At 44.8% G+C, this 22344-nt stretch overlaps 1 protein-coding gene across 1 annotated transcript in view; it reads right to left on the reverse strand.

Moving 5' to 3' along the window:
• Nucleotides 1-22344, reverse strand: part of LOC138676865 (hexokinase-2) — a 52136-nt gene that overhangs the window by 14660 nt on the left and 15132 nt on the right. The window contains exons 3-14 of the mRNA XM_069766529.1: nt 12186-12334; nt 10816-10935; nt 10107-10202; nt 8191-8290; nt 7929-8112; nt 7076-7231; nt 5261-5494; nt 4847-5151; nt 2960-3108; nt 2716-2835; nt 1574-1669; nt 1055-1154 (exon numbers count right to left, since the gene is read on the reverse strand). Coding sequence (XP_069622630.1) covers nt 1055-1154; nt 1574-1669; nt 2716-2835; nt 2960-3108; nt 4847-5151; nt 5261-5494; nt 7076-7231; nt 7929-8112; nt 8191-8290; nt 10107-10202; nt 10816-10935; nt 12186-12334 — 1809 coding nt within the window. The remainder of the gene's footprint in view (nt 1-1054; nt 1155-1573; nt 1670-2715; nt 2836-2959; nt 3109-4846; nt 5152-5260; nt 5495-7075; nt 7232-7928; nt 8113-8190; nt 8291-10106; nt 10203-10815; nt 10936-12185; nt 12335-22344) is intronic.

Consider the following 22344-nt stretch of genomic DNA (forward strand, 5'->3'; position numbering starts at 1 on the left):
CGTTGTGCGTTACGTCGCCGACGCAGCGGCGCACAACGCTAATGTGAACGTAGCCTAAAGGGCTTCCTAGGTATTGGAACACCACCTTAAGCAATGCAAAACTTTGAGATTCCTGTATCCGTTCAGAAATCACTGTCTATCCTGCACTTCGGCATCATCAAAACATTAAAAGAAATCAGATAATATTCTGTAGGTGATCAAGTTATGCTAAAATGTATATTATGCAGGCCTTCTTTAGGTTTGTTTGACAGATATTCACGTTGTAAGACAATGAATTATTAACGAAGGCTTGCAAATTAATTATCTTGAGGAAACGAAAATGATCTCGCTGGTTTTGCCTATGGAAGATACCTTGTACGTCAATTACCAGACCCTTACAGCATGACTGGACATATTAGCTAATCCAGACAACCATCGGTAGACAGCAGTTTCAGGGTACTTTCTCGGATGAATGGGATGCCCGACTAATATATTGGCTTTATTATGTATGGGGAAAACCTGTAAATTAGCCCCCTCCCAGAAGGAAAGAAAGAAAACAAACAGTCTCACTAGTGCCACCTAGTGGAGCTGGATTTTGGGTAAAACTCCTTTCAGCAATAACTAGTAATAAGTAGTGATGAGCGAATATACTCATTACTCGCGATTTCCCGAGCACGCTCGTGGGTCCTCCGAGTATTTTTTAGCACTCAGAGATTTAGTTTTCTTCGCCGCAGCTGAATGATTTACAGCTATTAGCCAGCTTGATTAAATGTGGGGATTCCCTAGCAACCAGGCAACCCCCACATACTTAGCCTGGCTAATAGCTGTAAATCATTCAGCTGAGGCGATGAAAACTAAATCTCCGAGCACTAAAAAAATACTCGGAGGACACCCGAGCATGCTCGAGAAATCTTGAGTAACGAGTATATTTGCTCATCACTAATAATAAGGCCTAAGAGGACCAGTGCACATTGGCACGGCTTCTCCCTAACGCTGTACAAAGACAGACAACGTTTCCCAGTCTGACTGCTTGGTTATGGCTCTGCTTACACCACAGGGCAATGTTCTGTCTTACCGACAATCAGTCCCATTTCACAATAAGGGTCTTCATAGCCACAAGTCATCATGGTCCCCACGGTGTCATTCACGACAGCTACTACATCCAGGTCAAACTCCTATGGATAAAAGAACAGATGAGTGAAGATGAGAACATAAGTAATGGAGGCAACAAAGTTAAATCCCCTGCAGCTACTCTGAGACCTGGCAGAAGAAGGCGGCCACTATATAGTCTTCTGGCCGAGGACAACGGGGCCCAATCCTCACAGCGTCCACATATTGTACAATCTGCTCACCAGCGATGCAGCTTACTGACAGAATACGGCCAAGGCTACACGACAGCGTGATAGTTTTATGGCGCTGATCGCAGGTGACTAACTACCAATCACAGGTCACATGCGACTTGGCGGCTTATTAAAGCAAAATGGCAGCTCTAAAATAGTGATGTAAGAAGTCACAGACAAGGTGCACAGAGGTTATTGGTCGCACGACTCCGTGTAGTCTTGCGTCTCCTATGAGCCTGGTGCCGGACACCTACCTCCCGTCTATGGATGGCTTCTTTCAGAAGATTTACCACATCTTCTCCTTCGCAGCCAGAAGCTTTGAAACCTTTGGTCCACTTCAGGAGAATGCCCTATGGAAAAACATTACATATATTTGTATGGTCCGAGATCGGAAAGCTGTGGGACGGTGACTGAAGAAGAGGAGTCCTAGAGCGGCAGAGGAGTCACCAAGGCCCCCATACAGGGACCTGCCCCAAAGCAGGATCATATACTCAGTCGTGGCCTCTCACGTTTTCTGGGGTTTTCTAGCTGAACTCAACTGAACTATTAGAACTTAAGAAAATCTTTGATTGCTTCAGAAGCCGATTAATCCACAGCGATTACTGCACAATGCTGGTGAAAATTATAGGATTTAGGCTCAGTGGGAAAAGCTTGCATAATCATATTGATCTCCGTTTTGCAAAAAGGACGATATACATTCTCAGAAAGTGGGTCATAAGGGTGTGACGGTGAAGAGACTGCCAAGAATGGATGTTCACAGAATAGATGTAGCAGAGCTGACTCGGTCATTGACTCATTGGAGCCAAAGGAGTTATGTCGCACAATAGTGATAATGAAATGGCTTTACCTGCAGTCCCATGTAAAGCTGCAGAAAGACGACCATGATGGCAGAACTCCGCTCTGCTACAACCATATCTTACTGCTGTGCAGACTACATGAAGAGTCAGATGGTCATATAACTCGCACGAGGATCGCAACGCAATGCTCGGACTGGCTGTCGGCGTGATAGCTGCATTGAAATACATGTTGTCACACTCAGGTTGGCCAGTCCGAGCATTGCGTTGCCATCCTTTTCTGAGTTATATAACAGTCTGGCTGTTCCCTAAACTTGGCCATACACATTAGATTAACGTTGGACAAACCAGGAGATTTCAGCCGGATGACCATGGTCGACCATCTTGTATGCACCTGGAATGGCCCAACACCACCAGAGCAGATTTTAGGAGAGAAAGAATCAGGCTCGTGAATTTTAATGCCCGACTGAGGCTTATTCCCCTCTCCACAATGAAAGCACAGACACGTTCAGCGGGGTATGGCCAGCTCTACTGTACTAGTGACCAGATCAGGACCAATCATCCGACTATGGATCACATCCGGCAGCCATCACCTCAATTACCTCATCCAGGCTGTTCTGATGGCACGGGAAGGAGAAGGTGAACCCCAGGGGCAGAGACACTCCTTTCATCCCCATGTACTCTAGGAAATCGGCAATGCAGTGAACTATGTGGTCAAACAGCTGCAATAAAGGACAGACAATACAGAATGAATATCTCATACCGACATTATAATATCGGGGGGTACAGACAGTGAGGCTGAGGTGTAGTCTCCACATGGGGGCAATAATGGACAGCAATGCTCACCTCCTCTCCAGTTCCTTGCATGACATCTTGTGGGATGGTGTAGATCTTGTTGTGCATTTCCACCCCACGTCTCATACCGTTACGGACACGCACCAGGAGAACGCGGAAATTTGTGCCCCCGAGATCAAGTGCCAGGAAGTCGCCTCTCTCTGAAAGAATATGGGGTGTCATTCAGCATTTACAGCTGAGGATCTGAACTATTATTATTATTATTCCAGAAGTAATGCAGATTTCCAGGGAACGTTCGCAAGCTGCCTAAGATTGGCGATAGCATGTGACTAGAAACATTCATAGTTTTAGGGTGGAAGGAAGAACCAAATCCTATAGCAAAAAACATGTTGATCCTGAGGAAGTCAAAAACCCCATGAGGTAGATGATAATTACCTCATAGAAGGGGAAAAATTCCTTCCGAACCCCACATCACAGTATAGTTGGTGGAGGAAGCAATCATCACAAGCTTAGAACATCAACGTTATCACATGGAAAGCTGCTTAAATACAATCTGTCAGCAGGTTTTTTCTACCTCATCTGAGAGCAGCATAACGTAGGGAAAGAGAAGATGAATCCAATAATGTGTCACTTAGAACACTGGGTGCAGTCGTTCTCACACAATCAGAACTCCAAGATTTAGCATGAAGCAGAGCTGAGAAAGCTGACCCCGCCCACAGCAGGCTCTCTGTGTACAAAGTCCATAGACAGTCAGCTGCTTATCACAGGAGGAGGCGGAGACGGACTAGTCCGGAAATATCAATCTCTTAATCATAAATCCTTCACAGTTAGTAAACAGCAGCAGCACTGTCTGGGACAAGTGACATCCCTGAATTCTGTGTTTCAGCCTCTATCTCTTGCGGTCTTCAGATTACATAGCAAAAACCTGCTGACAGATTCCCTTTAAATTAAATGGAGTCCTCTCTCAAAAGAGTTAGCATACGGGTATGTTCACACAGGGTTTAAATGCAGCACAAGTGACCTGCCCATTCTTCAGGGATTTGCTGCAAGGAAGATGCCACACACTACACAACAGAAGTCAGTGGGCATGCTATAAAGAGGCTGAGAAAAAGCCTGGGTATCTTTTGTAGTGATTCGTAGGAATTTTTACCTGAAAAGCTTCTAGGGTGTTCGTCATTGCTTTTGTAAAATGTAAAAAAAAACATTAGTAAAAAAATATATATAGATATAGATTTTTTTTTCTGTCAATTTTTTTCAGCATTTCTTGGGCATCTTTTTAGCTCTGTTTTCTGAAAGTTTTATAAATGCAAAGTGTCTCTTCAAAGAGGAAGAGGACTTGAATTCTGGTGCCACTTATTGGAAGTAGCAATCTTAGCCTCTTACCTAGCCAAATCAGATCTCATGCCTTGCACTGACGAGGGGCAGTACCCCAAAAGAGCGTGTCTGCAAACCGAGATCCTGATTTGTCTTTTATCCCAAGTCATATTGCAAGGCTCGTCAAAGGGTCCATATTGACTTTTAGGATGGCTATTTCCAATAGGTGGCGCTAGAGTTCAAGTCTTCTTGCATATTTCATTTCCTAGGGGAACATGCATGGTGTTTTAAGTCTCCTCATACTGGCATGCCAGACCTGGAATGTCACTTTACGCAAGGAGAAACCGTACCCCTTTGATAACAAAGTTTTCTGAAAGCCATAAAGCAATGGGGAAAAAACGCTAGCAACGAATAAATAATCGGGGGGAAAAAAAGAAATCATGTGAAAAAAAGATAGGATTCTAATCGCCAGAGAGAAAAAGCGATTTCTAAATTTCCTGCTGAATGAATAAAAAAGGAAGTTTTTGACAGAAATAAGACGCAGTGTGAAGAGTCTGCATCACTTGACAGTCTAACTTCTAGCTCCTGAATCCCGTGAGCGCAGCGCTGGCAGCCTCGTCTTACCTGTGCCATCCGGCGTTGACCTTACATATGTTGGTAGCATCTTGACTGTGGCCTCATCATGGCTTGTCTTTTTCAAGCCCCTGGCCATTTCCACACTCATGATCCTCTTGATTTCTAGCAGCTGCTTGGTGCTGAGGTTGAGGGCTTCAAGCGTCTTCTCCCGTTCATGGCGTTGGTCAGCCAGTCGGTAAGCTACAGCTGTCACCATGGCGGCTCCTTTCCCACTGCCGTCCTCTGACCGGATGAATCGGATGTCGCACTCCGGCACAAGTCTGCGGACGGTCTTCTGAAGGAGCCGTGCAAAGCTAAGGAAAGAGATGAGGGGACAGAACTAAATATCGGGCAGATTTATACTCATGTCACCAAGACAAGGCAGAGTGGTTTCTATCACCCATCAATATCTCATGCACTCACTGTGGGTGATTCTTGTAGACGGACCCATCCACTCCAACCGTTGACCTCAATCGCTCCACACCTTTGTTCTCTCGGATACGTCTCAGAACAGCGGCAAGCGTGGCAGCGCACAGGTTGGCGGAGCGAGAAGAGACTATCTGACAGATGCGGTGCGTGGCCACACAGTCCTCGTGGGAGGGCTCCAGCCCCAGCTTACTCAGGATCTGATGGGCCGTTTTGATCCCTTCCTTATCTCTGTAAGAACAGCAGACTCCACGGAGTTAATAGCAGCTCATTTCTAAGGCAATATGTAGAGATCACGTATAGGGCGATGACATCATACACAGAGAATGACATCATGGCTCAGCAAAAATGGTGGCACCAAGAAAGCTGCACTGTAAGCAGCAAACTAAAATAATTGTGCATCAACCATTGGCCAGACTAAGAACATATTCAATAAACCAGCCCCTATTGAAGACTAGATGGTAGCCCGATTCTAACACATCGGGTATTCTAGAATATGCATGCGTAGTGTATAGCACAGCCCACGTAGTATATTGCCCAGCCCACGTAGTATATTGCGCAGCCCACGTAGTATATTGCGCAGCCCGCGTTGTATATTGCGCAGCCCGCGTTGTATATTGCGCAGCCCGCGTAGTATATTGAGCAGCCCACTTTTTATATTGCGCAGCCCACGTTTTATATTGCGCAGCCCACGTTTTATATTGCGCAGCCCACGTTTTATATTGCGCAGCCCACGTATATAGCAATGTGGGCATCATATCCCTGTTAAAAAAAAAATAATTAAAATAAAAAAATTGTTATATACTCACCCTCCGTTGGCCCCTGGATCCAGGAAGCGGTTACCGACGCTCCTCGTGTGGTCTGGTCTCAAGATTGCATTGCGGTCTCGTGAGATGATGACGTAGCGGTCTCACGAGACCGATACGTCATCATATTGCGAGATCGCAATGTATGGAGCGGTTAACGGAGCGTTGCGAGGAGCGGGAAAGGCGCCGGAAGGTGAGTATATGATGATTTTTTATTTTTAACATTAGGTCTTTTTACTATTGATGCTGCATAGGCAGCATCAATAGTAAAAAAATTGATCATACAGGGTTAATAGCAGCGTTAATGGAGTGCGTTACACCGCGGCATAACGCGGTCCATTAGCGCTGCCATTAACCCTGTGTGAGCGCTGACTGGAGGGGAGTACGGAGCGGGCACTGACTGCGGGGAGGAAGTTGCGGCCATGTTGCCGTCGGACAGCGCCCGTCACTGATTTGGTCGTGGCAATGGTCGTGGGCGTTTTGCCACGACCAGTCAGCGACTTGGATTCCATGACAGACAGAGGCCGCGACCAATGAATATCCGTGACAGACAGACAGAAGGGCAGACAGAAAGACGGAAGTGACCCTTAGACAATTATATAGTAGATATATGGTTTTTAATAGATTTTTTTTAAAAGTGATTTCATAAAAAAACATTAATCTATACTCAGGAATAATTATAAATAATCTCTGGGGACCAACATGGATCACAAGAACGAGGGTCCCTGAGACCCCAGTGTGAATGGAGCAGTAGTGAGCTTATGAGACCACCACTCCTATAGACGGTGCATACAGCAGTGGTCACACATGCTCGCTACAGCTCCATTCACACAGGGGGCTTTGGGACTCCGGTTCTTGTAATCTGTGGTGGTCTCAACAGTAAACTCCTAGTGTTCATACATTGATCAGCCATCTTGTGTATATGTTGTTCATGGGACTGCCCCTTTAAATACCTAAAGATAGCTAACTGCTTAAAGTTAATTAGCAGAATATTTATGGTCCTTACTTTTCAATCTCAGAGACGTAGCGGGTTTCAAAATGTCCAGTGGTCAAAAGGTCAGCAGTGATCCTTCCTTCAAATAGCAGATCCTCCTTAGCCATCTTGACCAGGATAAGCCGGACTAGCTCACCCATATACATCCCGCTGATCATCTTTTCAAACCTGCGGGAGACAGTCACCATTATATGGATATCAGCTGCACTTCGCTTACGGCCCCCAGATAACACAGCCGACAAAATATTCACCATGGCTGCATCGTCATTGGGTCCAGGTGTACCCAATATCACCAGCAGGTGGCGATGATGCAGTTATAAAACTCTTGGCCCTTGTGTAATAGCGCTGTGATTATTATCGCCTGCATCTGGGCACGGCGCCTCTGTACGGAAACCCCACTGATCTATGGCACAGCACAACACCTAGTGCCACGTTACATGGTCTACGGGTACAGCTATGTCCAAATTCCGTTTTGCGGGTGGGGGGGTTTGGACGCAAGCTCCCACGGGACCCACGAATGTGAAGATAAGCGCAGTGTGAAAGCACCTGTGGGGTTACCCAATTCATAAATCTAGGCTGTAAATCATATGGTTGGGAAGGAGTCCTATTCTTATTTCACAATGGGATATCACAGGAGAACAATGGGGGCGCCATGAACAATAGGAGCTGGAAATAGAGGAGCAGAGTGACACAACTTGCAGAACAGGCCGTCCCGGGCATCGATGTGAGACGATCGTGTGACAAATGCGATCATATGATGCCATTGTAAGAAGCTTTTTGGTGTTAATATATGGTGTAATGCGCCAATCTGTGTTGAATAGAACGGCACAAGGGAACGTTACGTTTTCCACCCTTAGATGCTTACAGTTGTTTCCCAGGATTTAGGGATCCCCTGTCGATCTCTCGATCAAACTCCGTTCTGATGTCATCCAAAGATCCGTCATCCCCAAATGCTCCCCACTCCATATTCACGCACATACGCCCCTCGTCACCTTCTACGAGGTCTATATGTCGCATTTCTTCCATGTAGCAGGCATTGGTACCGGTACCTGAAAAGAAAAGACAGTACTGATGAGATCCTATAGGCCAGGTAAGTACATCTATAGTATATACAGTAACCCACTCACCAACGATCAGTCCAATCTCACAGTTGTGGTCATCATATCCACAGGTCATCATCGTGCCCACTGTGTCGTTGACTACCGCAACAATGTCAATGTCAAAGTCCTGAAATGAGAAGAGGGAGAATGGTAAAAGGATCACTCTAATGATCTCTCTCCAGGAGCCTGCCGCTCCCCTGCCGCCCATTCATGAGTGACTGCTCGGATCAGCGGCATTGTCTCACCGCTGCCCCAAACTGTGCCACACCGATTCTGCAGGCAGAGACAGCTGGGCCAGTGATCCGGCCAGCTACGGCGCCAGTGATCCGGTCAGCTACGGCGCCAGTCATCCGGCCAGCTTCAGCGCCAGTGGTCCGGCCAGCTTCAGCTCCAGTGGTCCGGCCAGCTACAGCTCCAGGGATCCGGCCAGCTACAGCGCCAGGGATCCGGCCAGCTACAGCGCCAGGGATCCGGCCAGCTACAGCGCCAGGGATCCGGCCAGCTACAGCACCAGGGATCCGGCCAGCTACAGCGCCAGGGATCCGGCCAGCTACAGCACCAGGGATCCGGCCAGCTACAGCGCCAGGGATCCGGCCAGCTACAGCGCCAGGGATCCGGCCAGCTACAGCGCCAGGGATTCGGCCAGCTACAGCGCCAGGGATCCGGCCAGCTACAGCGCCAGGGATCCGGCCAGCTACAGCGCCAGGGATCCGGCCAGCTACAGCGCCAGGGATCCGGCCAGCTACAGCACTGGAAAGATGTACAGCAAAGAGCTCGTAAGCAATGCACTCCGCACAGGAGGCTGGCCACTTCAAACTGCATCAGCGGCCCATAACCTGGGCAATGAGCAATACGCTATAGAATTAAAAACTCCAACGTTGAGAATGGAAAGGATTTATAATGAGATGTAAAATTGCAAAGTTGCTTGTTTGTACAATCTCTTTGCAACTTTACCCATCAAAGATAATCTGTCATAAGGTTTTTGCCATGTAATCTGAAAGTAACATGAGGCAGGGGCTGAGAACCTGAGTCCAGTGATGTCACTTACTAGGCTGTGTGCTATAGTTTCAATAAAATGAGTGTTTTATCAGCAGGAGATTATCACTATGGGACTAGGTGCCTGGTCAGATGCTCTGTGTAACCACGCCTCCTCCACTGACTGACAGAAATCTGCCAATCAGTGCTGTGGGCGGGGTTATACAGAGCTCAGCAATCAAGCTCTGCAGCAGAGAAAACTGTGATTGCATCAAAATGACAGCACGCAGACCAGATAGTGACACATTGCTGGAATCATGGTCTCTACCCCAACATCTGCTGCTCTCAGATTATATAGCAACAACTTGGTGACAGATTCCCTTGAAACCATTTCATATATAAGAAATCAAGGTATTCGAGCGCACTGAACTGAATCTATGGTTACAACATCTGATTAACATGGAGGCGATTGTGTAAGGAAAGTGTGGATGATGGAAGAATTCCACCACATTGCCCAGGAGCTGCATCACAGCCCCATTTATAGGGAATGTCCTACATGTACATCTCAGCACCTGCCTGTAGGACAGGCGAAGTCTCTGATCTCAGGGGTCCCAAACCTGGGACCTCCACCAATAAAGGGGCATAGGGCCTTCATTACGACTAAAGCAAGGATACAAGCATTGGCCTTGCCACCCCATTCAGAGTCTGTGGGACTGCTGGAGACAGCCAAGCATTATCTCCGTCAGTCCCACAGACACGCACATACACGCCGGCCTGCATTCATTCCCCGGATAGCCCTGGATTGGTGATTGCATTGACGGCAGAGGGGACGGGCAGCTTGGCCACAGTCGTATGCAGTTTCCCATCTCAGTCTGCGTTATAAATCAGATTATTCCAGAATTCACCGCCATAACAGGCAGAAGACAGCTATTATAGCCCAGGCTGGGCACAATGGAGCTCCCGCTTACCCCACGTTTCTTAATAGCCTTTCTTAGCAGAGTGACCACATCTGTTCCTTCCACACCGGACGCCTTGAAGCCTTTAGTCCAGTTCACCAAGATGCTCTGCAGAGAGATTAAATGGAGCGACTATAACATGTTCTGCTGGAAAAACTTGTGAAAATGTCAGATGCCATATCGAAAACCCCAGGGCTTACCATATTGGGGGAACAAGAACCCCATATTCGGGATTTATAAATCTGTAATTGCCATAATGAAGAAAATCAAACTACCTACACAAATACGCTCTAATCTGAGGGGTCCCCAATTATCCAGAGCAGCTACGAAGAGCCTTGTATTAGAAGGACTGCCCGATGGGCATCATGCAATGTTTTACTTTGTCCTGTGGTGGCGCTGTAATGCTAAAAGTTCCCCAACAGGCCATTGTCCGCCTGCAGCACCAGGACGCCTTGACATCTGCTTATGTATGGAGACTACTTTCTTCTAACAAACAAGGATCATTCAAAAGGAGAAAATACATTTTTGTAGGCCACCAATGACGGCCATTGAGCTGCCCCTAGCGGCCGTAGTGCAGATTAGCCTAGACCTTAGTGTGTATAGTGGTGTGTCCCCCAGCAGGCTCCGTCTGTCCGTAGCTTTTAATATAAAAGCTCTGGTGTCCTGATAATGATCTAAGAAACCTGGAAAATTCAATCATACTGGACTGTCTGCCACTCACCTCGTCCAGTTTATTCTGGAGGCAGGGGAACGAGAAGGTGAATCCCAAGGGCAACGTCTTGTCTTTGATGTGCAGCTTGTCCATGAAGTTGGCCAGACATTCAGCAATGTGGTCAAACAGCTGGAATTGGAGAAGGAACATGATATAAGAAGTAGCGGAGACCAATCTATCGTGCCGAATGTTACCCTGAGAAAACCCCAAATAGACTGGCTCACAGATTCATGATCCAAATCAAGACCACAATCTCCAGAGATCGTGGTCTGTACCGAAAATCATGAATGTTGGCTGTGTGGAACCAGTGGTAGGGTAGGTTCACAAGAATGATGTCTCCAAAACCGTCAAAATCAGATTTTTTGATCAGTTTTTCTCAGACTTGGAAAGAAGAAAAAAAAACAAAAAGTTTCTCCCACTTTCTCCATTCGGTCAGTGTGGACTGACAGCACTTGGATGACATCCGAGTTTTTTTTATGGACCCGTAGACTTGCATTGCCAACACGCTGATCAAAATCGGACCACTCCGTCCGTGAAAAAAAAGACAAAAAATAATATCGGACATATGTACAGGCTCACAGATTATCATAGGCAAGAGTGCTAGCCATGAAAACCACAGATAGCACTTGCCCGAGAAATTCGGTAGTGTGCACTAGCCCTTAGTGCTACAGAGTCCACAATGTGCCACGTGGCTACCACAACATTGGCCAGTCACAGATTCCCATTACTGCCGGGCACATAATATCTGATAAAAAGCCCCCTGACTATAATAGACAGTCAGTCGCGGCCGGCAGCACAGTTTTCTTTGTCCAATCCCCCAAAAAAACACGTCAAAGTGATTCACAGCATTAAAGATGGCAGGAGCCGGGCAGATAGGAGCCGGCATTGTGTGAGTTATTGTATTCGGGCAGTTGTGTTATTATTCTGGAAATCACTCATTGGCAGAAAAACGACACTTGTGTGTGACGGGGGGCAGCGTGCAGCCGGCGGTGCTGAGGGGGCACATTCTGGACTTTGGCTACATTCAGCATGACTCCCCTCCGTCATGTCACCTGTTGTATAATAACACATGGGAAAAGGGTGCAAAGTGAAGACCTAAACACGACCTGTGCACTATATACGGCCATGCAAAATTACATGCCGAAAAAATAAAACTCCTGGGCAAATTAAATCCATGAATTGCCACATGAAAAAATTCCAATAAGCACTGTGTGGTGGACAGACGGCAGTCAGACAGTCCTACTCGCAGTCGCGCCACTTTATGCCCTGTGTTACATCGAGAGAGAGAGTTTGCCAGAACAAGGTTTTAAGAATGGTCTTCTGTAACAATGGTCTTCTCAGAGAGGCTCTTGTTCAGGCCCTCCTGTCTGCGCTCTTACCAGTCCTCCGCTGCCCCTCATCAGGTCTTCCGGGATGGCATATATCTGGTTCTCCATTTCCACCTTCTTCATTCCATTATCAGAAACTTTCACCCGAAGGACTCGAAAATTCGTTCCTCCCAAGTCCAAAGCCAGAAAATCTCCATTTTCTATACAAGACAAAGAATACAGGAAATGTATGTAATCCAAAGAGCTTATTAGTCGCCTCTCCATTAAGACAAAAGATACAATTCTATGGTCCAGATTACAGTAGGGAAGTGACTAATTGAAGAGAATACACGGACATTTCCAGGACTAATCATACAAGTACAATGAAGATGTAGGAACAGGAAGGCGCCTACATCCACATTGTCTTATCTCTTTCATGGACATCTACAGTCAGGTCACTGGTGGAAATGTGTCTTCAGGGTCTGGAGATAATTGGGATATTCAGTAATAATGATTGATGTATGGAAAATGACAATAATTCTGGTTATTTAAGGGAGTATGTCATCCGACACATTATACAGGCACTACAAAAACGACAGCTCAGAAAGGATCTAACCAGTCTCTAGGCCTGGAGCTGGGAATAGTCCCATCATAACCGAGGAATAGCAACACCACTTAGGAAACGTCAGCATGGATGGGATATGACGGATGTTAGTGCAGATTCTGCACCAAATTCCAATTTTATTTTGTTTGTTTTTTTTCTTACTGCATGTCATTGGGACTAAAAAAATATCAGTTTTTCAATTGTGTTTCATTGAAATTTTTGCATGGTTTCCTTCTGTAGCCTCCATTAAGTAAACTAATCCATCAGCCAGCTTGTTGGAACTCATGCAATGTAACAGGAAAACCCCAGTGTGTGCTACTTTTTAGGATGATCTGTATGGAAAAGCCGCGGATTAGCCCCACTGGATGACATGAGGATCTGGGGCAGTTCAGTCTAGAAATACACAGCAGAAATTTTGGGGAGAACACGACGGTGGTATAGGTAAAATTATAACTAGCTGTCCTCTAAGAAGAAAGCTGGCCGTGCCATCCAATCTTTCAAGAGTGGCACTGAAGGGCCCATATTCTTCGTCTCGGAGGACCCCATAATGGTGCACACGGACTTCAGGGGACCATGCAACCTGCTGGGATAAACATGGATCAGCGTCTCCCGTAGTGCGACCCTGGTGAATCTGCTTGGCACGGCCTAGGATGAGCGTAGACGCCCTGGAATGACCCCAGCTCTCCATCCCAGGCAGTGGTTCTGCTGCGCTGGCAGTAATATGTAGGATTACACCATTGTGCTCCTGCAATCACATGGCAGCACAAACCAAAAGGATGCCGACGGATTTAACCCATTTAAAGCCAGGTTGCTGTGTGAAAACAACAATGTCGATCGCACCAGACAGATCTACGTCAAAGGTATCAAAATGAAAAGCGAGAAAGAAAAAAAAAACCTACAACTGCGCCACCTCTTTCCTCCGTCAGTGAGGCGATGATTTCTGCCTGACAAATGATGGGAAACAGCCGCTTTCTAGGAATTTATCCAGATTACTCCTTTATAACATTCAGCCCACGTCCATATATTAGAAAACATTGCGTAACATAAGCCATGTGGATTAGTTGGAGACTGGTATAGGGGCGAGCATGGTACACCCATTAGGGGAAGGTTACACCACACAAGGTGCCAACGTCTTCATTTATTACTAGAGGAGCAATGAAATAAAAAAAAAACCTATAATGGCTGTATTTAGCAGCAGGTCCTGTTAATAACACTGCTCGGTAGGGGCTTGACTGGAATTTCTTGCATATCAAGTATACGTCACCATCTTGGCTTTGCTATTAGTTTGCTGCAGTCTCACTATAAAAACTCGTATAATCCAGCCCTCGGGCCCCTGCCTCGTACAGGGTGTGTGCACCGAGTATCTGTCTAGAGGGACATAGCATTTTTTTAAATTCTCAACATTAGGCAAACTGGATCGAAATCCCAATGACTGTGTCCCGAAATCATTTTTCTTGGAGAACCAAAAAGGACCAGGCAGATGTAATCCAACATGCCTGATGCGCCTTTCCTCTGACACCTGTTGTCCTTAGAACATCCGGTGTCGCCATAATTGGAGGGTTTGGCTAATATCCACGTTTGGCCCGACCACAATTGTCCTTGGGTAGAGTCTAATATTCTGTTCTGACGTCTCACGATTATCCTGGTCTCCTCCAGTAATATGACAGCCGCTAATAACAGTTCAGATCCAGGATGTGACAGGTGAGACTCAATTGGTTGTGATGGGCACTGCTGCCACTTTGTGCCTGCCCTAGTGTATATACACAAGGCTCAATGGCTGATAGTATCATATAGAGGAGATCCACATGTGGTGCTGATGTCCATGTGTGACCCATCAGAATAGTCTCCTCTAGGCCAGCGTTTCCCTAACTCCAGTCCTCACAGCCCTCAGCAGGCCATGTTTTCAGGATTTCCATACTATTGCCCAGGTGAGAGAATCGCTGTCGCCTTGATGATACTTCCACCACCTGTGCAATACTAAGGAAATCCTGAAAACATGACCTGTGGAGCCGTGAGGACAGAAGTCTGGGGAAACTCTGCTCTAGGCAGACAAGAGCCATGATGCTTACTTTTACTACTTTTGATATGAAGTGAATCAGTCTTGTTAATATTTCTTCTGGATCATAATCTTATTTTCTACTTATATTAAATGGAGCCCAAAGGATCTTGTAACACTTCAGATATTAGAGGTATCTTATAAGGTCTGCGCACACAGCAATCACAGGATTTACATTTGTTGCTCCGTGCACTTTTCCACCCTGTTCTGATGTAACTATTGTCCTGATGGGCTGACATCTCGCTTGCATGACAGCAGTGACCTTTCTTACATGACACTGGCCTGATATATTTAAACAATGGGTGCCCAACCTGTGTGAATACAATAGAAGCCAATACCCTGAGCTATTACTCTATGTGCACAGCTGTGGACAGGATACATGGCTGTTCCTACCACACAAATGCTCGTATGTGTCACTTAGAACTGCTCTGAATCCAGCAGCAATCTGCAGAAAGCTGAATTCAGCAAAACGTTCCCCAAAATAATGTTTCGTAATGGCAAATATTAACATGAGGAGCTTCGATAAGTGAGGAGCCCCCATATTGCTGCTGATTAATGCCAGGATAGGGAGGTTTGGGAAGTCACTGCACAGGTTCACATCATTAAACAACATGTACGTAAGTACTTGGATAAGAATACAGTAATTAGCCAGAGCCAGCATGGGTTGTAGCAAACAAGTTATGCCAGCCTAATCTAATTTACTTCTATCATGGAATCACTGACTGGGTGGATCATGGAAATACGGTAGATATAGTATATCTCAACTTTAGAAAAGCATTTGATAAAGTATCTCACACCATCCTTATTGAAAAAAAATGACCAAGGATGGGATTGAGAAGAATATAGTTAAGTGGATTCATAAGTGATCATACTCAAAGAATGGTTGCACATCCAATTGGAAAATTATTTCAAGTGGGGTACCACAAGGATTTGTCCTGGCACCAGTTCAACATTTTTATAAAATGATCTAGATAAGAGAACGGAAGGTACACTAATCAAATTTGCAGACAATGCAAAGCTAGGAGGGATAGCTAATACTAGAGAAGACAGAGAAAGGATTCAGAAGGATCTAGATAAGCTTGAACAATGGGGAGCGACTAATAGAATGGCATTTAACAGGGTTAAATGCAAGATTCTTCACCTAGTCAAGAGAAACGAAAATTAGATCTACAGAATGCTCTACAGAATTGGAGGAACAGCACGTGTGAAAAAGACTTGGGTATACTAATAGATCATAAAATGCAAGTGACTAGCACACTCCAAAAGTGTTGTGATGCAAAGTGGGGGTTTTATTTACATACAGTATTCACAAACGTTTCGGTCCTTACTGGACCTTCATCAGTGTGCAATAAGAAGCCTGAAGACATATAGGTCTCGGGGGTAGGCACAAGCCGCAGAGATACAATGGTGTGTCACAAGTGACACTAACTGCTGGATGGAGCAGGAGCCACGCGGAATGTACTGCTAGTATGGGCTGCAAAATAGTGCGCATGAGGTAGAAACAAGCTACTGAGATAGGGTAGTGTGTCACGGACTGACACTATCTGCGGAATGAAGCAGGAGGCACGTGGTATGTACCGCCTTTATGGGCTGCAAAATAGTGCTCAAGGGGTAGGCACAAACTGCTGAATGAAGCAGGGGCCACAAGGTATGCACTATCCGCCTCATCAGCAACAGGAAGCACGATGAAGGTCCAGTAACGACCGAAACGTTTGTGAATACTGTATGTAAATAAAACCCCCACTTTGCATCACAACACTTTTGGAGTGTGCTAGTCACTCGCATTTTACATAAAGGCTTGGGAACCTATGACCGTGCACCTCCTCCTTTTGGCTGTGCTGAACATTTTCTATATAACTACTAATAGATTATAGACTGCACAGGAGTCAACAGTGTGATGCAGCTGCAAAAAAGCCAAACACAGTTCTAGGATGTATTAAGAGAAGCATAGAGTTTACATCACGTGAGGTCAGACCTCATCTGGAATTTTGTGTCCCGTTTTGGGCACCACATTTTCAAAAAGACATCAACAAACTGGAGCAAGTTCATAGAAGAGTGACCAGAATGGTGAGCGGACTGTAAAGTATGTCCTACGTGGAACGGTTAAAGAACCTGTTAGGCTGTGTGCAAACGTTGCGTTTTTTTCACGTTTTTTCGCTATAAGAATGCTATAAAAACGCATATCAAAAGCATACAGTGGGGCAAAAAAGTATTTAGTCAGTCAGCAATAGTGCAAGTTCCACCACTTAAAAAGATGAGAGGCGTCTGTAATTTACATCATAGGTAGACCTCAACTATGAGAGACAAACTGAGAAAAAAAAAATCCAGAAAATCACCTTGTCTGTTTTTTTATCATTTTTTTTGCATTTTATGGTGGAAAATAAGTATTTGGTCAGAAACAAACAATCAAGATTTCTGGCTCTCACAGACCTGTAACTTCTTCTTTAAGAGTCTCCTCTTTCCTCCACTCATTACCTGTAGTAATGGCACCTGTTTAAACTTGTTATCAGTATAAAAAGACACCTGTGCACACCCTCAAACAGTCTGACTCCAAACTCCACTATGGTGAAGACCAAAGAGCTGTCAAAGGACACCAGAAACAAAATTGTAGCCCTGCACCAGGCTGGGAAGACTGAATCTGCAATAGCCAACCAGCTTGGAGTGAAGAAATCAACAGTGGGAGCAATAATTAGAAAATGGAAGACATACAAGACCACTGATAATCTCCCTCGATCTGGGGCTCCACGCAAAATCCCACCCCGTGGCGTCAGAATGATCACAAGAATGGTGAGCAAAAATCCCAGAACCACGCGGGGGGACCTAGTGAATGAACTGCAGAGAGCTGGGACCAATGTAACAAGGCCTACCATAAGTAACACACTACGCCACCATGGACTCAGATCCTGCAGAGCCAGACGTGTCCCACTGCTTAAGCCAGTACATGTCTGGGCCCGTCTGAAGTTTGCTAGAGAGCATTTGGATGATCCAGAGGAGTTTTGGGAGAATGTCCTATGGTCTGATGAAACCAAACTGGAACTGTTTGGTAGAAACACAACTTGCCGTGTTTGGAGGAAAAAGAATACTGAGTTGCATCCATCAAACACCATACCTACTGTAAAGCATGGTGGTGGAAACATCATGCTTTGGGGCTGTTTCTCTGCAAAGGGGCCAGGACGACTGATCCGGGTACATGAAAGAATGAATGGGGCCATGTATCGTGAGATTTTGAGTACAAACCTCCATCCATCAGCAAGGGCATTGAAGATGAAACGTGGCTGGGTCTTTCAACATGGCAATGATCCAAAGCACACCGCCAGGGCAACGAAGGAGTGGCTTCGTAAGAAGCATTTCAAGGTCCTGGAGTGGCCTAGCCAGTCTCCAGATCTCAACCCTATAGAAAACCTTTGGAGGGAGTTGAAAGTCTGTGTTGCCAAGCGAAAAGCCAAAAACATCACTGCTCTAGAGGAGATCTGCATGGAGGAATGGGCCAACATACCAACAACAGTGTGTGGCAACCTTGTGAAGACTTACAGAAAACGTTTGACCTCTGTCATTGCCAACAAAGGATATATTACAAAGTATTGGGATGAAATTTTGTTTCTGACCAAATACTTATTTTCCACCATAATATGCAAATAAAATGTTAAAAAAACCAGACAATGTGATTTTCTGGATTTTTTTTTCTCAGTTTGTCTCCCATAGTTGAGGTCTACCTATGATGTAAATTACAGACGCCTCTCATCTTTTTAACCCCTTTACCCCCAAGGGTGGTTTGCACGTTAATGACCGGGCCAATTTTTACAATTCTGACCACTGTCCCTTTATGAGGTTATAACTCTGGAACGCTTCAATGGATCCTGGTGATTCTAACATTGTTTTCTCGTGACATATTGTACTTCATGACAATGGTAAAAATTCTTTGATAGTACCTGCGTTTATTTGTGAAAAAAACGGAAATTTGGCGAAAATTATGAAAATTTTGCAATTTTCCAACTTTTAATTTTTATGCAATTAAATCACAGAGATATGTCACACAAAATACTTAAAAAGTAACATTTCCCACATGTCTACTTTACATCAGCACAATTTTGGAACCAAAATTTTTTTTTGTTAGGGAGTTATAAGGGTTAAAAGTTGACCAGCAATTTCTCATTTCTACAACACCATTTTATTTTAGGGACCACATCTCATTTGAAGTCATTTTGAGGGGTCTATATGATAGAAAATACCCAAGTGTGACACCATTCTAAAAACTACACCCCTCAAGGTGCTCAAAACCATATTCAAGAAGTTTATTAACCCTTCTGGTGCTTCACAGGAATTTTTTGAATGTTTAAATAAAAATGAACATTTAACTTTTTTTCAAAAAAAATTTAATTCAGCTCCAATTTGTTTTATTTTACCAAGGGTAACAGGAGAAAATGGACCCCAAACATTGTTGTACAATTTGTCCTGAGTATGCCAATACCCCACATGTGGGGGTAAACCACTGTTTGGGCGCATGGCAGAGCTCGGAAGCGAAGGAGTGCCATTTGACTTTTCAATGCAAAATTGACTGGAATTGAGATGGGACGCCATGTTTCGTTTGGAGAGCCCCTGATGTGGCTAAACATTGAAACCCCCCACAAGTGACACCATTTTGGAAAGTAGACCCCCTAAGGAACTTATCTAGAGGTGTGGTGAGCACTTTGACCCACCAAGTGCTTCACAGAAGTTTATAATGTAGAACCGTAAAAATAAAAAATCATATTTTTTCACAAAAATTATCTTTTCGCCCCCAATTTTTTATTTTCCCAAGGGTAAGAGAAGAAATTGGACCCCAAAAGTTGTTGTACAATTTATCCTGAGTGCGCTGATACTCCATATGTGGGGGTAAACCACTGTTTGGGCGGATGGGAGAGCTCGGAAGGGAAGGAGCGCCGTTTGACTTTTCAAAGCAAAATTGACAGGAATTGAGATAGAACGCCATGTTGCGTTTGAAGAGCCACTGATGTGCCTAAACATTGAAACCCCCCACAAATGACACCATTTTGGAAAGTAGACCCCCTAAGGAACTTATCTAGAGGTGTGGTGAGCACTTTGACCCACCAAGTGCTTCACAGAAGTTTATAATGCAGAGCCGTAAAAATAAAACAAAATTTTTTTCCCACAAAAATTATTTTTTTAGCCCCCAGTTTTGTATTTTCCTGAGGGTAAAAGGAGAAATTGGACCCCAAAATTTGTTGCCCAATTTGTCCTGAGTGCGATGATACACCATATGTGGGGGGAACCACTGTTTGGGCACACGGGAGGGCTCAGAAGGGAAGGAGTGCCATTTGAATGCAGACTTAGATGGAATGGTCTGCAGGTGTCACATTGCATTTGCAGAGCCCCTAATGTACCTAAACAGTAGAAACCTCCCACAAGTGACACCATTTTGGAAACTAGACTCCCTAAGGAACTCATCTAGATGTGTTGTGATAGCTTTGAACCCCCAAGTGTTTCACTACAGTTTGTAACGCAGAGCCGTGAAAATTAAAAAAAAAAAATCTTTCCCCCCAAAATTATTTTTTAGCCCCCAGTTTTGTATTTTCCCGAGGGTAAGAGGAGAAATTCGACCCCAAAAGTTGTTGTCCAATTTGTCCTGAGTACGCTGATACCCCGTATGTTGGGGTAAACCACCGTTTGAGCGCATGGCAGAGCTCGGAAGGGAAGGAGCGCCATTTGGAATGCAGACTTAGATGGAATGGTCTGCAGACGTCACATTGCGTTTGCAGAACCCCTAATGTACCTAAACAATAGAAACCCCCCACAAGTGACCCCATATTGGAAACTAGACCCCCCAGGGAACTAATCTAGATGTGTTGTGAGAACTTTGAACCCCCAAGTGTTTCACTACAGTTTATAACGCAGAGCCGTGAAAATAAAAAATCTTTTTTTTTCCCACAAAAAATATGTTTTAGCCCCGAGTTTTGTATTTTCCCAAGGGTAACAGGAGAAATTGGACCCGAAAAGTTGTTGTCCTATTTGTCCTGAGTACGCTGATACCCCATATGTTGGGGTAAACCCCTGTTTGGGCACACGGGAGAGCTCGGAAGGGAAGAAGCACTGTTTTACTTTTTCAACGCAGAATTGGCTGGAATTGAGATCGGACGCCATGTCGCGTTTGGAGAGCCGCTGATGTGCCGAAACAGTGGAAACTCCCCAATTATAACTGAAACCCTAATCCAAACACATCCCTAACCCTAATCCCAACAGTAACCCTAACCACACCTCTAACCCAGACACACCCCTAACCCTAATCCCAACCCTATTCCCAACCGTAAATGTAATCTAAACCCTAACTGTAACTTTAGCCCCAACCCAAACTGTAGCCCTAGCCCTAACCCTAATCCTAACCCTAGCCCTAGCCCTAACCCTAGCCCTAACCCTAGCCCTAACCCTAGCCCTAACCCTAGCCCTAACCCTAGCCCTAACCCTAGCCCTAGCCCTAGCCCTAGCCCTAACCCTAGCCCTAACCCTAGCCCTAACCCTAATGGGAAAATGGAAATAAATACATTTTTTTAATTTTTCCCTAACTAAGGGGGTGATGAAGGGGGGTTTGATTTACTTTTATAGCGGGTTTTTTAGCGGATTTTTATGATTGGCAGCCGTCACACACTGAAAGACGCTTTTTATTGCAAAAAATATTTTTTGCGTTACCACATTTTGAGAGCTATAATTTTTCTATATTTTGGTCCACAGAGTCATGTGAGGTCTTGTTTTTTGCGGGACGAGTTGACGTTTTTATTGGTAACATTTTTGGGAACGTGACATTTTTTGATCGCTTTTTATTCCGATTTTTGTGAGGCAGAATGACCAAAAACCAGCTATTCATGAATTTCTTTTGGGGGAGGCGTTTATACCGTTCCGCGTTTGGTAAAATTGATAAAGCAGTTTTATTCTTCGGGTCAGTACGATTACAGCGACACCTCATTTATATCATTTTTTTATGTTTTGGCGCTTTTATACGATAAAAACTATTTTATAGAAAAAATAATTATTTTGGCATCGCTTTATTCTCAGGACTATAACTTTTTTATTTTTTTGCTGATGATGCTGTATGGCGGCTCGTTTTTTGCGGGACAAGATGATGTTTTCAGCGGTACCATGGTTATTTATATCTGTCTTTTTGATCGCGTGTTATTCCACTTTTTGTTCTGGGGTATGATAATAAAGCGTTGTTTTTTGCCTCGTTTTTTTTTTTTTTTTCTTACGGTGTTTACTGAAGGGGTTAACTAGTGGGCCAGTTTTATAAGTCGGGTCGTTACGGACGCGGCGATACTAGATATGTGTACTTTTATTGTTTGGTTTTTTTTTATTTAGATAAAGAAATGTATTTATGGGAATAATATTTTTTTTTTTTTCATTATTTTGGAATATTTTTTTTAATTTTTTTTTACACATTTGAAAATTTTTTTTTTTACTTTTTTACTTTGTCCCAGGGGGGGACATCACAGATCAGTGATCTGACAGTGTGCACAGCACTCTGTCAGATCACTGATCTGACATGCAGCACTGCAGGCTTCACAGTGCCTGCTCTGAGCAGGCGC

Source organism: Ranitomeya imitator, chromosome 4, assembly GCF_032444005.1.
Source record: "Ranitomeya imitator isolate aRanImi1 chromosome 4, aRanImi1.pri, whole genome shotgun sequence".
Classification (NCBI taxonomy): Eukaryota; Metazoa; Chordata; class Amphibia; order Anura; family Dendrobatidae; genus Ranitomeya; species Ranitomeya imitator.